At 43.6% G+C, this 16,531-nt stretch overlaps 1 protein-coding gene across 1 annotated transcript; it reads left to right on the top strand.

Moving 5' to 3' along the window:
- The first annotated feature begins 2,026 nt into the window (after positions 1-2,026).
- On the top strand, positions 2,027-10,037 carry LOC102274755 (gastrokine-3). The gene is made up of 6 exons (XM_005893583.3): positions 2,027-2,071; positions 3,359-3,412; positions 3,814-3,948; positions 5,541-5,648; positions 6,640-6,781; positions 9,836-10,037. Exons 1-6 carry the CDS (start codon positions 2,060-2,062, stop codon positions 9,928-9,930), a joined length of 546 nt encoding a protein of 181 aa, XP_005893645.1. The 5' UTR covers positions 2,027-2,059; the 3' UTR covers positions 9,931-10,037.
- The last annotated feature ends 6,494 nt before the right edge of the window (positions 10,038-16,531 follow it).

The raw sequence follows: 16,531 nt of genomic DNA, 5'->3' as shown, positions 1-16,531 counted from the left end.
GAACATTACTGGGTGCTGGAACAACAATCCTAAAATGTATGAGGTGATATCTCATTGTGGTTTTCATTTGCATTTCCCTGTGATTTGTGATGTTGAGCACCTTTTCATATACCTATTGGCCACGTAAATGTCTTTCTTCCTCAGAAAAATATCTCTTCAGTTTCTTTGTCCATTTTTTTAAACTGGATCATTTCCCTTTTGCTATTGAATTGTATAACTTCTTCAGATATATTGAATAACTCCTATTTAGATATATACTTTGCAAATAGTTTCTCCCATTCTGTAGGTTGTCTTTTTAATTTATTGATAGTTTCCTTTGCAGTACAGAAGATCTTTGGTTTGTCTATTTTAGCTTTTCTTTGCCTGTGTTTTTGGTGTGGTGTCCAAGAAAGCATTGCCAAAACCAATATCAAGGATCTTTCCTCCTATGTTCTCTTCTAGAAGTTTTACTATTTCAGGTCGTAACATTTAAGTCTTTGGTCCCAAAGAGCCAAAGAAATTCCGAGGAAGAAGAACAAAGCTGGAGACATAAAACTTTCTGATTTCAAACTATATTACACATCTAGAGTAATCAAAACAGTGTGGTACTAATTGATGCTGGGAGGGATTGGGGTCAGGAGGAGAATGGGATGACAGAGGATGAGATGGTTGGATGGCATCACTGACTCAATGGACATGGGTTTGGGTGGACTCCAGGAGTTGGTGATGGACAGGGAGGCCTGGCGTGCTGCAGTTCATGGGGTTGCAAAGAGTCGGACACGACTGAGTGACTGCACTGAACTGAACTGAACATAAAAATAGGAGCATAGATCAGTGGAACAGAACAGCAACCAATGCATGTTCAGTCAACAAATTTTTGACAAAGGCACCAAGAACATACAGTGGATAAAGGATAATGTAGTCAATAAATCCTGTTGGGAAAAATGCATAACCACGTACCCCAAAATGAAAGTCATTCTTTCATTGCATTTTACTTATTCAGCCAATAACTACTGAGCATGTGCTCTGTGCGTGGTGTTTTTGAAGTACTGATAGCAATTGAGATTATATTATCTGAGCCCTGGGTGACCTGATAGTCCCCAGGGCCCACTTAGTTCATGCTCTCATTGAAAATTCACAGGAAGTACTGTAAGAACTGAGCTGTCTGTCTTCCACTTTAATCATTCCAGTGCCCAACCTCATCCATATAATTCATCTTTATCTCTGAAGAAATACGTTCATTTGATTATGACTTTTTGGAATTTGGTCCAGGTAGTTGAGTCACAACCAGTTAAGGGCTTGATAAAAACATAAGAAAATGTTTGAAAAAGCCTGAGTTAGTGTTGTCTAGTCATAGAATGTTCTATGTCTCAGGAGATCCAGGGCTGCTCAAATGGTCCTTCATGGAAAAAGTCAACCTGAAACAAAGGCTGGGAGGAGAAAGACAAATCATAGACTGGAAGCAAAATATCAGAATATCAGGAAGTCAGCCAGAGGTAGATCTTTGAAGAGATTAAATGAGGTCAGCTTGGTGGGTGGGCAGAAGGCATTACAGGACCAACCATGTGATTTGGGGTTTGGATGAAGAACTGGACTAGTCTGCTCTCCAATCTAATCTTGTGGTTACAGTTCAACTCTTTTGGTTTCATAAGGTTTTTCTCAACCACCTCCACTATTAGTAAAGAACTTCTCTGGACTGGGAAATAGAAATGGTAAACACTGATTTTGTATCAGGACCATTTGGTGAGATCTACTATTTGCAATCCTTCCTTGACTGTTAATGTTATGGGCACGCCAGCCCACAAAGCCTTGTTCTTTGCCATGTTTGCCTTATGTAACCAGTGGAGGTATTTGAGTAAAAGGAAAATATTAGAAGTAGTTAAAGAAAAGTGATAGCAGTGATTACATAAACTTGCCTTTTCCCCCCCTAATGGTATTCAGATTATGATTAATTTTCCAGAATCTTTTACCATGGCAGTAGTTGAAAGGTCCAAGACTATATAAACCAGACTTAGAAAGCAAATAGGACATGAAAATTCTTTTATGCGTGAAGTTGCCTAGGTTCTGAGAAAGAGGCAGTATGAAACACCTTGTAAGTATTTTTTCTGGTTTTGAATATAGTTAACTATGTTTTCAGAGCCAGAATAGCCAGGGAGCAGTTCCTTTTTCCCATTGACTCTTCAAATGAACCCTAAATAGAACTTCCAAATATTAACTTGGCACATAACTTCCCTGTTGGTAAGCCTCTCTTTTTTTAGAATATCAGAAAATGGGTCTGTCCCAAAAGAATTAATAGCTAGTTTCTTAAAAGGTCAACCATCTTTGGGGATTGAGTAGATATTCATATTTTGGGGTCTTTTCTTCCTAGATTCATCTTATTTATAAATTTCTAGCAAAGAAAGTTTCAGGTGTATTTAACACATGGCACTAATTCTAAGAAACATTTAATAGAATATTATTGCTGTCTGCATCACATGTTTTTCCTTGGTTAACCTCATTGCATTGTGGTTATTATTCAGAGAATAACTGTAGTCTTTTTCTTTGAAGATGTATCTCACATTCATGGTGTCATCACATGCAGAATACTGCATAGGATATTGTGGGGAAGGGGAGGAGGGGTTTCCTGTCGATTTCGGCTTAGGTTGTAAGTGCTCTTGAGCTGAGTGAGCCTTGAGCTGTGAGTGTAGGGAAAGATTCTCCGCTACATTTATCTTAGCCAGTTCCCGTCCTTCTAATTCTCTTTCACTTATTTTCTGGTGTCTGAAATGCCTCCAGTAGGTTAGGCAGGTCACAGCAGGAGCAAACGATTCCCTGCAAATATCTCAAGAACCACTCACCCTTGAGTCAAATCTATTTCAAAATAAGGTGTAAACAAGTGATGCATAATCTTTATGCTCAGGCAAGGTGGGAGAAACTGGAGGAGAGGAAATTGGAAGGATTATCAGATTCCAGAGGGGACAGAGAGGGGGTCCCCACTGGTTGGGAAGAAAGAAGGAGGTACAGAAAGGAAGATGGGGGACCTGAACTATCACTTATTTTACGACTTGACTTAAGATGGCCTTGCACTATGTGCAGATCAAGTGCTTGGTCAGGTTGCCTAATCTTTAGCCCAGTGATCGATAGCAGATGTAGCGCAAAACAAAAGGTATCTTTGAATGAACGATAAAGCTTTCCTTCTTGAGCAGCCAGTACATCCCATATAGAACACACGGAATGACAGTCTCCTGATGCATCTGGGGCCTCTAGGGCAAGAGACACTATGAAAGTTACAGATCTTTTAAAAAGGGTCCAACCCTCGGCTCACTCTGAGCCCCACGCCCTGGGCTCATCTGAGGCTAAGGGAGCCAGCCCTGTACACTGACATTTGTTTCCATTTCAGATTGTGCCTTCAATCCTTATGGTCCTTTTCCTAGCTCCATCTCTGGCCCTGATGGTAAGTGAGGGTGGAGAGGGTCCAACCTGTCTGGTCCTCCTGAAGCAGAAGTACTTCAAAGGTGATAATCTGGGGTGCTGTGTTGTGCTTAGTCACTCAGTCATGTCTTACTCTTAGCAACCCCATGGACTGTATCCCACCAGGCTCCTCTGTCTATGGGGATTCTCCAGGCAAGAATACTGGAGAGGGCTGTCATGCCCTCCTCCAAGGGACCCCCCCAACCCAGGGATTGAACCCAGGTGCCCTGCATTGCAGGTGGAATCTTTACCATCTGAGCCACCAGGGAATCTGGGGTGGCCTCTGTCAAATTTCTTGTGAGGACCCCTTTATACCTGCGAGAGACGGGCAATGCAGGAACTCTGGACTTAGGACTGTTCTCCTTGCTGCCTTCTCTTCTCCAGAACATCAGTGACAACCATCCTCTGGATGGATCTGTTGGGACCCAGAGCATCCATGTCAATGCCTTTCGAGGTATGGTCAGCATCCGAGACAACAATGTTTTGAGTGAATGGGATGGAGTCTTGGACTACGAGAATGTAAGATGTAGAACACGTTCATTACAATGCCAAAGAAAGCCTTGCCTGCTCCAAAATTTAGCCTCCTGCTTTTCCAGAGAGACGAGAACCCTGTCTACACAGGCCTCTCTAAGTTTAGGATCTTGAGGGAATACATCTCTCTTGGTAAGGAACCAGCTTTCGTGCATTTGCAGTGACTTGCTTTTGAGCCAGTGACCATAGGAAGAGCTTCTGAGATCTCTAGGGATCCAGCAGGCTTTGTGTCCCTCTCCTGTGTTGACTTCACAGGGCTCCTGAAGGCCTCTGAAATAAGAGAGCTATTTTAAGAATCCTGATGTCCTCCAACTTGTATGTACCATAGAGGTTCTTTGGTCTTGCTCTCAGATTTTAATCAGTTTATTTCCAAAGCAGGAAAATAATTTATTTTCACTTTTAGAAATCTTGCTTCCACTTGCCCATGTGGTCAGGGATGGTGAGGCATGACCTGGAAGAAAGAGGCAGGATTGGGAAGAGAGGCTCCACAATAGAAAAGTTATATGACCAGAGACACGACACAATCAGAGACATGATGCAATCAGAGACACGAGGCAACCAGAGACAGGATGCAGCTTTTGTGTGCTTCGGTTTCCTCATCTGCAAAGGAAAATCAATGGCTGCCTTTCCTACTAGAAAGAATTCAGAGGATTAAGTGAAGGAAAAGACCACAGCCCCCACTCCCTGGATGACCCTCTGCCATCCAGCCCCTGGTGTTCGGAAGCCCCGCTCCTACTTTCCCCACTCAGGACAGAATCCACAAACACAGGCTTTCTCTCTGCTATGCCTGGACCTCCCCAGACTCTGTCCTCCCCATTCTTCACCTGACCCACTCCTGATTTCCTGGAGGACACAGCTCCCTGAGTCTTCTTACAGGACATGCAGGCCAGGGATTTGTAACTCTGTTTTAAGCCATAAAGACTTTTGTTCCAACGAAGATTTCGCAAAATTCCACCTGATGGAACAGAAGTCAGAACCCTAGCAGGTGAGGGAGATGGGCTCAGTGTCAGACTCAGCTGGAGAATCGTTGCTTTACTCCAAAGCTCAGAGAGGCCGAAGGTCAGGTCCAAGGCTACGTTGGGGGCAGTTAGTCACAAATTGAGGGCCGGGATCTGACCCTAGAGGTCTAAGCCCAGGCTCCTCCTCATCTTGTAAACCCAGAAGGGACACTAACTCACACACTGGCTTCACAGGCAGGCGTTATCTGTCTCATCTGTTCAGGACATCCCCCTGGAGAGAGTCTACTTTTCCTGCTTTGCAGATGGGGAAGCTGAGGGTCGTGGAGGCGGCTGAGGACCATGAACAGAACTGTCACTGTGGCCGACCCCCTGTCCCTCCAGTCCCCCAGTCTGTTAGTGGTACACAGAGTGCCCCAGGGGATACCCTCCGTGATGCCTGCAGCAGGGCCCCATGTGCAAGGCCAGTCCTGTGGCTGGCACTTTGCTCTGGTGCCCAGGGCCTGCTCTGCCAGGATGCTCCACACCACAGTCTGAAGGACAGCTATGTGCAGCTCTGTTGACAAGTAGGAGCCCCTGTATTGTGACTAAATGAATGACAGGGTTCTGCTGTGTTGCTTTAAGGCCCTCTTGGTGGCTAAGTTGTTTAGCAAGATGGCCTGTGTCCTGGCCAAGATGGATGAAGCTGTCTTCCCAACTTTGGATGACATTGTTAAGGCCCTGGACCACCAGGTAAGTGAGATCAGCTCACTGGAGTCCCCTCCTAGTTTGGTGTTTTTGAACTCTACGTTCTGACCTCCTAAGATGATGCTGTACATGCTGGGGAATTCATTTCATACTTGATCTTAACGCCCATGGAATTCCATCTTCGTGCAAAGGACTCCAAGTCCAATCCATGGCCTATTTAAGTCACAGCACATTAATGAAAATGAACCTTTGCATTCCATGCAATGACATAATTTTGATGTATTCCAAAAGGGTGTGAACTACACGTTAGTGAATATGAATTATTAAAGTGAAATACTAGAGTATTTTCATTCTCATACCTCCTCTCCTCCCCTGCAGACCCTTTAAGCTCATACACACATAATATCTTTAGTTGAAAATGAGTTTAGGACTCCTGAAACTCTCTTCCTGTCTCTTAAATGCCAAGGGTTGTCAGATAAATTAAAAATCAGAAGGAAGCCCTTGGGAAGTCATTGAAATCTGGCATCATTTTGCTTAAATAACCAACCCAGCACATTTGGGCTGTGTCCCTGATGTCCATGGCAGCAGGGCTGCTGATTCCTGGGGAAGAAAATGCCTTTGGATCACATAAAAATAAAATAATTTGTCACTTTTTAAAAAGAGAGGTAATAAGTATTCCCCTCATCTGATTTATAACAAGTAAAAAGCATAATATAAATGAAGACCATAACTTAAAATGTATTGTATATCATTATTAGAAAGAGAATAGCACAGGAGTCTGGAAGCGCTGAGAATTCAAGGGCAAAAGGAGTACAGATTGAGTCACAGAGGCACACAGACTTTTCTGGAATAATTTTGCCACCTTGTGGTCAGATAGAATATTGCTATTAGAGAGGAAACTCAAGGGCTAGTGCAGGTTCAAGGCTATTTTTGGACATCCAGTGCCCCCATGCACTGGAATAGGTTTCTCACGCTTCCTCCTTGCTGGGCCACCTCTACCTGCTGTCTCACCCTTTTGAAATGTCACATCTTCCAGGCTCCAAAGCATTATCCATCTACTCACGGCCTGACCTACACTGTTTTACCAAGCCGGGTCAAGAACTTAGCCCAGTTCGGAGCACCCATCAAGGACATGTGCCGAGCAGTCCCCACTTATTTTGCCCAACAGCAAAAAGAAGGTACATGAATCACTTACCTAGAAACTCAAGACCACAGGTGAGGCAAGAGGTGTGGAATGGTTTTTAGGTCCTTGACAAATTCTAATGACACTTTTCAGGTCTATTCCATTTCTTTGCAATTGGGTATAAAAATAATGGGGCCTGAGATGTATTTCCCTCTGGTGGTAGAGATGACTTCCAATTACTGAGAACAGGAAGCAGAGTGAACTTAGCTTTACCAAATGGTTGAGGACAGTCATTTTGCCACTGAAAACTGACAGCTGGTGGATACTCTCAGCTGACCCAAAGTTTCAGCCTCCCCTCCCTTCCCCCCACCCCAGCAGCACAGTGCCTGGAATCCCCCATAGAGGCCCATGGCTCTGGAGAATCTCAGTCCTCCTCTTTATCAGGCGGCCCAGATGCTGTAAAGCAGGACTCTGACAGTTATAGACTACACTTTGGGAAAGAAATGTCTTAGTGGCTGGCATCCCTGATGGGGATACAGTGGGATCAGTGTCTACCAGCTTGGGAAGTTACCAGATAAGAATAGAATCTCCCTGGTGCTCCAGAAAGAGTCAATAACCACTTCCCATTACACTGTTGTCTGTCAACTACATCTGAGTATAAACTAACCCAGTGAACAAGGCTTCTTCATAACGAGAACTTCCAGCAGGAAAACAAAGAGAACTTGAGAGGCTGGGGGGCTAAAGAGGATGATTCAGTTCAGTTCAGTCGCTCAGTCATGTCCGACTCTTTGCAACCCCATGAATCCCAGCACACCAGGCCTCCCTGTCCATCACCAATTCCCAGAGTTCACTCAGACTCACGTCCATCGAGTCAGTGATGCCATCCAGCCATCTCATCCTCTGTCGTCCCCTTCTCCTCCAGCCCCCAATGCCTCCCAGCATCAGAGTCTTTTCCAATGAGTCAACTCTTCGCATGAGGTGGCCAAAGTACTGGAGTTTCAGCTTTAGCATCATTCCTTCCAAAGAAATCCCAGGGCTGATCTCCTTCAGAATGGACTGGCTGGATCTCCTTGCAGTCCAAGGGACTCTCAAGAGTCTTCTCCAACACCACAGTTCAAAAGCATCAATTCTTCGGCACTCAGCCTTCTTCATAGTCCAACTCTCACATCCATACATGACCACAAGAAAAACAATAGTCTTGACTAGACGAACCTTTGTTGGCAAAGTAACGTCTCTGCTTTTGAATATGCTATCTAGGTTGGTCATAACTTTCCTTCCAAGGAGTAAGCGTCTTTTAATTTCATGGCTGCAGTCATCATCTGCAGTGATTTTGGAGCTCAAAAAAATAAAGTCTGATACCGTTTCCACTGTTTCCCCATCTATTTCCCATGAAGTGGTGGGACCGGATGCCATGATCTTCATTTTCTGAATGTTGAGCTTTAAGCCAACTTTTCACTCTCCACTTTCACTTTCATCAAGAGGCTTTTTAGTTCCTCTTCACTTTCTGCCATAAGGGTGGTGTCATCTGCATATCTGAGGTTACTGATATTTCTCCAGGCAATCTTGATTCCAGTTTGTGCTTCTTCCAGCCCAGCGTTTCTCATGATGTACTCTGCATATAAGTTAAATAAGCAGGGTGACAATATACAGCCTTGATGTACTCCTTTTCCTATTTGGAACCAGTCTGTTGTTCCATGTCCAGTTCTAACTGTTGCTTCCTGACCTGCATACAGGTTTCTCAAGAGGCAGGTCAGGTGGTCTGGTATTCCCATCTCTTTCAGAATTTCCCACAGTTTATTGTGATCCACACAGTCAAAGGCTTTGGCATAGTCAATAAAGCAGAAATAGATGTTTTTCTGGAACTCTCTTGCTTTTTCCATGATCCAGCGGATGTTGGCAATTTGATCTCTTGTTCCTCGACCTTTTCTAAAACCAGCTTGAACATCAGGAAGTTCACGGTTCACGTATTGCTGAAGCCTGGCTTGGAGAATTTTGAGCATTACTTTACTAGCATGTGAGATGAGTGCAATTGTGCGGTAGTTTGAGCATTCTGTGGCATTGCCTTTCTTTGGGATTGGAATGAAAACAGACCTTTTCCAGTCCTGTGTCCACTGCTGAGTTTTCCAAATTTGCTGGCATATTGAGTGCAGCACTTTCACAGCATCATCTTTCAGGATTTGAAATAGCTCAACTGGAATTCTATCACCTCCACTAGCTTTGTTTGTAGTGATGCTTTCTAAGGCCCACTTGACTTCACATTCCAGGATGTCTGGCTCTAGGTCAGTGAGCACACCATTGTGATTATCTGGGTCGTGAAGATCTTTTTTGTACAGTTCTTCTGTGTATTCTTGCCATCTCTTCTTAATATCTTCTGCTTCTGTTAGGTTCATACCATTTCTGTCCTTTATCGAGCCCATCTTTGCATGAAATGTTCCCTTGGTATCTCTAATTTTCTTGAAGAGATCTCTAGTCTTTTCCATTCTGTTGTTTTCCTCTATTTCTTTGCATTGACTGCTGAGGAAAGCTTTCTTATCTCTTCTTGCTATTCTTTGGAACTCTGCATTCAGATGCTTATATCTTTCCTTTTCTCCTTTGCTTTTTGCGTCTCTTCTTTTCACAGCTATTTGTAAGGCCTCCTCAGATAGCCATTTTGCTTTTTTGCATTTCTTTTCCATGGGGATGGTCTTGATCCCTGTCTCCTGTACAATGTCATGAACCTCATTCCATAGTTCATCAGGCACTCTATCTATCAGATCTAGGCCCTCAAATATATTTCTCACTTCCACTGTATAATCATAAGGGATTTGATTTAGGTCATACCTGAATGGTCTAGTGGTTTTCCCTATTTTCTTCAATTTAAGTCTGAATTTGGCAATAAGGGGTTCAGAAGGTGATTAAAGATCAATAAAAGAAATAGAAAAAAAGAATGTGGGACCCGTTATTGCAGCATTGATGAGATCTTCCATTTTGTTCCCAAGTCTCTGGTTAGTGACGTTGTCTTGAGCATCACACCTCATCTAGATGCAACTCATAATATATCCACTCTACTTTAGAGTCTTAGAGCAATTAAGTGATCTTTTAAATAAAATGCTTCTCTTTCTTTTTAAAGGTACTGCACTGGCTGTTGACCCAGATTCCTGTTTTGAAATCCAACTCCTGTCTTTCCTGGGACTCTCCATCTGTGGGGAGATACCTGGGCTCTGAACCTCCAGGTCAGCCACGTGAGGGGCAGACCTGTCTGGATTGGGGCCACTGACCTGACCCCAGAGCTCAGGGACCCAGCCCACCTCTGCCAATGGAAAGCTGCTCATTTCAGGCCTGATTACCCCTATCTTTTGACCCAAGATCCAGCTTTGTGACCTAGAAACTGAATATACTTTCTCCCTATTCTGTTGGCTTAGAACAATAAAGTTTCTTGCCTCCCTGATCTAACATATGAGCACTGCCTGCCTGCACTATCCTCTCTAGAGTTACTGGACTCCCATCCACATGCTGTCCATACCATCACACACAAGCAAGGCACAGAGGAGAATACGCCTCTCCTGGAAGGTCTCATTTCTAAGGGCCTCTCTTTGGTGTGTCCCTTGAAGAATTCCTGAAGAATCTGGGACACAAAGAAAGAAAGAACAAAAAGACATCAGCCACAGCCTGACTTAAGCTTTCAGGTCTGAGGTCACATCTCCATCTCCTGCAAATTGATGCTGTTCACTGTGGCCCAGCCTGCACAGTGAAAATCCCTAAGAGAGAGTTAACTGCATGAACAAGGCCTCTCAGACCTCTCTTTGGAACCAGTCTAAACCCCTTCATGGGAATCCCTAGTCAGCCCCACCCACAGCACCCAGAACATCCCTGACCTGCCTAAACCAGAATAAACAAGGAAAGAGTACTGGAAATACATAGACATCCACCAAAGGTCATGCTGGAGTTTGGAGTAAATAAAACAGGACTGGAATGGGAGGGATGGGGACTGCTGAACCGCACATGCGCGTGGAGTAGACGGACTGGGGTGAATTTCAGCACTGATTTGCCACAGGCAGAGCTGGAGCTCAGCTCCGCTCTGCAAGGTCATGATGTGATGTGACTTACAGTTACGAATGGAAAAGTGATTGTATGGGAAAGGCCCAGAATAAACCTCTAGCTGGATTTAAATAAGGTGTGGCTGGGTCGGCCAGGATCTCTGAAACTATGCATTTGGTCACAAGCATCTTGTCAAGGATAAGGCTGGTGGAGATACCTGCACAGAGCATCCAGACTGGAAGAATCAGACAGATGTGACAGATTAAGTCTTTTTCAACCAGAGGCCCACAAAGCATCGTCTTGCCCTCAAGGCTTGACCTAAAGTGTCCCTGGAGTTAAGTCCCCATGGCTATCAGTCCTTCCTTGACTAGTGTATGCTTTATCCCTGACATCTAGCCCCGAGCATCTTCAGGAGCAGTCCCTATCTGGTCCCAGGTGCCTGAGTCCCTGTTACAGTTACTGGACCCCTGCTGCCTACTGACTGGTTCTGGTATCTATCACATCTTCCCCTCTGGACATCTGAGCTTCAGCTGTTTCTAAATTTCCCATCATCTCGGGGCTCCACCTGATCACTATAACATCGCAGTTACTTCCAGGAGACTTTAGACATCCCACCTCCCGACATCCACCATGTGTCTTTCCATCTGTTACCCTCCCCACAGACATTCTGCCAGCTAGACTGCTTTCCTTCAGGAAATTCTTGGTTCAAGGCCTGCCATGTTTGGCTATCATTGACTGGGCTGTAAGAGCTCTATACCAACTCTGAGAAACAACTAGCATAGTCCTCTAGACCAGAGATCCTCAATCTCTGGGATCTAATGCTTGATAATGCTTGATAATCTGAATTGGAACTCATGTAATAATAACAGAAATAAGGTGCACAATAAAGGTAATGCACTTGAATAATCCTGAAACGCTCCCCCTGACTCCGGTCTGCAGAAAAATTGCCTTCCAGGAGACAAGTCCCTGGTGTTAAAAATGTTGGAGACCACTGCTCTAGACCTTACAGAACTTGTCAAGATAGATTTTGGTCCTTCGGGTCCTTCAGGCTCAATCTTCATCTCATAAAGAATCTTCCATGTGTGCACCAGGATTTAGATATTTTAGGAAATGGGATTGGAAGGGGCAAAATTCCAAACTGTCATAGACTGGGTGACTTGTAAACAACAAACATTTATTTCTCACATTTTTAGAGGGTGGGAAGTCCAAGATCAAGGCACCAGCAAATCTGGTGTCTGATAAAAGCCCACTTCCTCATGCGGACAGCCGTTTTCTCACTGTGTCCTAACATGGTAGAAGGTAAAAGGGAGCTCTCTAGGGCCTCTTTTATAGGAGACTAATCCCACAACATATGAATTTCAACATATGAATTTTAAGGAGACATAAACATTCCTGTCTACAGCACCACCCTACTGATGACCATTGTAATATTTATCCTTAATCCATCACTCAGCGAAATTCACCATATTTGAATCTCAAGCCAGTACCCCTCACCCTGACCCAAACATATTCCATGTTATCAACACCACCAGCCTTCTGTTTAAGATGCAATCACATTAATATTCATAGCAAAGTGTTTTCCTCCATCTGTGACTGAAGAACCCAAGCTTCTCGCTAGGTCTTTTGCAATAATCTTTGAACTGGCTTATGAAACCATTCATCTTCTAAGCAGGGAAATCTTCTATTCTCTTTTCTTTTTTTCCCCCATTTCTTGGTACAGCTGCTGTCACTGACCTCTGTCTACATCTCCAATGCTGCCTCTTAGGTCTGGGCGGAAGGGACTGGGAACCCACAGCCCAAGGTGCTCTCAGCTGAGCAGTCACATCTGCCACGCCTCCACTGAGCATGCGCCCCGGGCAGACACTGCTGTCTCAGCCTCAGCGGGTCATGGACTTATCGTGAAATAGGGAAGTGTGTCTCCCCCTGGGGTTTGTTGTCAGTTGTTCGCACTGCTGCAACGTTTGCTCTGGTTTCTTCGAGCAAGTGTAGTGAGAAAAGGCTTCTCTCTTCTTTTGCTTCTGCTCACAGCTCCCACTCACCACCCTGGAGCCTGAAGCTTGAGCCCTCTGGAGACTGGACTGGGGGCAAATCTGAGCACAAGACAGATGTCACAGGGTGTTCGTCACCACTCCTCCCATCTAGGACTTGCTGGGTATGACCATGTCCCAGTTCCCTCTTCCCTGAGCTTTCTATCTCCCTCAGCTTTGTCTTTATCTTCCTGCCAACATGCCGTGGAAGGATCATGTCTAAATCCCAGCTGGGAACTGCTCAAAATCCTCCTGCCAAGAAATCTCTGAGATTCTTGCAAAAATTCCACCCTTGCCCTTAGGCCTTTCTCAGGGAGGAGGCCCAAGATAGAGGTCAATTTCCCTGCCTCTGAGCTTGAAGAATGAGGCTCCAATGATAGGCTCCCTTGAGGGGAGTCTTGCTCCCTTCACTAGCCCTGCTCTTTCCACCCTAGAAGGAGGCTCCCCTACCTGTCCTCATCACGCCTGCCTCTCTGCAGCCTCAGGGATGAGCCAACTGGCCCCGAACCCCAGATCTGTGAGTCTGGGTGGGCAGGTTCACCAGCCGAGGGCAGTGACTGCCCAGAGCTTACTCTCTGGCTCCCTGCCCACTCCATGCTCTCAAATTCCCCAGGGGTCAGAGGGGGGCCCCTTGTCCTGCCGAGAATGTGCTGCTCCTCTTCTTCCTACTCCTGCCTGAGGTAGAAGGACCATCCTCACAGTTAAAACTATCTCTGCAGTTACTCCTATGAAGCAGCTTCATTGGCCTCATCAGGTGGGTGCTATTTACCTGGGCATCAAACTCAATATTCAGGAAACTAAGATCATGGTATCTGGTCCTATCATTTCGTGGCAAATAGATGGAGAAACAACGGAAACAGTGACAGACTTTCTTGGGCTCCAGAATCACTGCAGATGGTGACTGCAGCCATGAAATGAAAAGACACTTGCTCCTTGGGGGAAAAGCTATGACAAACCAAGACAGTCTATTAAAAAGCTCTAACCGAAAACCACTGATTTAGACTAATCATTATGGAAGCCTTGGAACTAAATAAGGAACATATTCCTTAAAATTGAAGGATCTTTTTAATGGCTACTTAAACAGGAAACGACTACTGTTGGCAGGAAAGATGTGAATGGGGAATAGGGATTAGGTAGTTGGTGGATTTGTTTTGTTTTGTTTTTGCTGTAGAGATTGGAAAATTCTGATCAACAATAGATGAGGAGGAGGATTTGCCAAGATTATGGGGTAGGAAGACCCTGTGCTCACCTCCTTCTACTGGCACATCAAAAATTACTTCTATGTACAGAGCAACTGTTGATAAGAATGATCTGAAGACTAGCAGAAAACATCCTTCTGGTGCTGGAGAAACTGGGCAACTATGTGGGAAAAAATGAGATTATAAGATTTTCTCACACCATACATGGAAAAAAAAAAAAAAAAACCTCTCAAAATGGGTTAGAGGCTTAAATATAAGACCTGAAAGTATAGAACTCCTAGAAGAAAATATAGGCAGAACACTTTGCCTATAAATCATAGCAATATTTTTGGATGTCTCCTAAGGCAAAAAAAGAAAAAGTAAAAATCAACAAAAGGGGCTTATTTAAACTTAAAAGCTCTTGCACAGCAAAGGGGACCATCAACAAAACAAAAAGAGAACCTACTAAATGGGAGAAAATATTTGTAAATGATGCGGTTGAAAATTGGTTAATATCCACAGTATATAAACAACTCAATGTAGAAAAAAACAATTTAAAAATGGGCAGAAGACCTAAATAGACATTTTTCCAGGGACGATATGCATAGCCCAACTAACACATGAAAAAATGCTCAGAATTGCTAATCATCAAAGAAATGCAAATCCAAGCCACAGTGAGATACCACCACACACATATCAAAATGGCTATCATCGAAAACACCACAAATAACAAATGTTATTGTGGTGAAAAAGGAACACCTTGTACACTGTTGGTATGGATACAAATGACTGCAGCCACTATAAAGAAAAACAATATGAAGTTTTCTTAAAAAAACTAAAATAAAATTACCATATGACCCATCAATTTCACTCCCAGGTATATAGCTGAAAAAAGCAAAATGTTAATTCTAAAAGATATATGCACCCATATGTTCACTACAGCGTTAATTTCAATACTCAAGATATGAAATCAACCTAAGTGTCCACCCATAGATGAATAGAAAAATAAGATGTATATATGCAACGGCAACCCACTCCAGTACTCTTGCCTGGAAAATCCCATGGACGGAGGAGCCTGGTAGGCTGCAGTCCATGGGGTCACTAAGAGTCGGGCACGTGTGAGTAATTTCATTTTCACTTTTCATTTTCATGCATTGATGAAGGAAATGGCAATCCACTCCAGTATTCTTGCCTGGAGAATCCCAGGGACAGAGGAACCTAGTGGGCTGCCATCTATGGGGTCGCACAGAGTCAGACACGACTGAAGCGACTTAGCAGCAGCATGCACAGTGGAATAAGTGGAATGGATACACACACACACAACAGACTATTAGCCATAAAAATATTGAATCTTGCCATTTGCAACAACTTGGATGGACCTAGAGGATATTAATCTACACGAAATAGTTCAGACAGAGAAAGATAACCACCATATATTTCCACTTATATGTGGACTCAAAATACAGAACAAATGAACAAACAGAACAGACTCATAGGTACAGAGAACAAACAGGTAGTTGCCAGAGGGTAAAGGAGTGGAGGGATGAGTAAAATAGTTAAAGGAGATTAAAAGGTACAAACTTCAGTTACAAAATTAAGGTGAGGTATTAGGATTATAGTCATTTATAATGCAGTATCTTTGTATGATGACAGGTGGTAGCTAGACTGATGGTGACCATATTATAATGTATAGAAATATCAAACCACTATCTTGTGCACTTGGAACTAAGTGTTGTAGGCCAATTACACTTCAATTAAACTTATTAGGAGAAGCAAATCAAATAGGACAGGCCCATGCCTACAAGAAGTGAGTCAAATGTAAGCTACAAGGAAGCTGGGGCTGCATTAAATGTTCTCCAGAAGGAGTCCCTGTGTAAGGGCTGGGGAGGGAAGATATTAATTCTGTTTTCATTTTTGTCCCAAGATATTTTCTAATTTCCCTTTGACTTCTCTCTGAACTCAGTGGTTGTTCGAGTGTATGTTGTTCAATTCCCATGTACTTATGAATACTTTCCTCTTGTTATTGATTTCTAGTTTTATTCCATTGTGGTTGGGAAAGATACTTGGAATGATTTCAATCTTCTTAAATTTGTTAAGACTTGTTTTCTGGGTTAGCATGATCTGCCCTACAGAATGTTCCATGAGTGCTTATGGAGAATGTGTTTTTGCTACTGTTGGGTGAAATATTCTCTATATGTTGCCAGGCTTGTTCAGTTTATAGTTTTCAAGTCTGCTGTGTCCTTATTGATTTTCTGTGAAAAATCTATTATTAAAAGTGGGGTGTTGCAGTCCCCCATGATTATTATATTGCTGTCTACTTCCTTTAGATCTGTTCATGTTTGCTTTTTATGTTTAAGTGCTCTGACATTGAGTGTACATAGATTTATAATTGTTTTATCTTCCTGGTAATTTAAAGTCAAGCTAATTTGAAATTAGAACTAAGAGTCCTTTCCTTCTGATGATGACACAAGGAAGATGGAGACCTTGGGACTCATAGTCATGTTGGTTTTACCACCATGGAGAAAGCTAATGCAAGATACTGACTATGGCATGTGGAGAGGAAGAGTGTTGAGAGTGGAAAAA

The sequence above is a fragment of the Bos mutus genome, chromosome 11 (assembly GCF_027580195.1).
Source record: "Bos mutus isolate GX-2022 chromosome 11, NWIPB_WYAK_1.1, whole genome shotgun sequence".
NCBI lineage: Eukaryota > Metazoa > Chordata > Mammalia > Artiodactyla > Bovidae > Bos > Bos mutus.
This window is presented reverse-complemented; position numbering and strand designations above follow the sequence as displayed.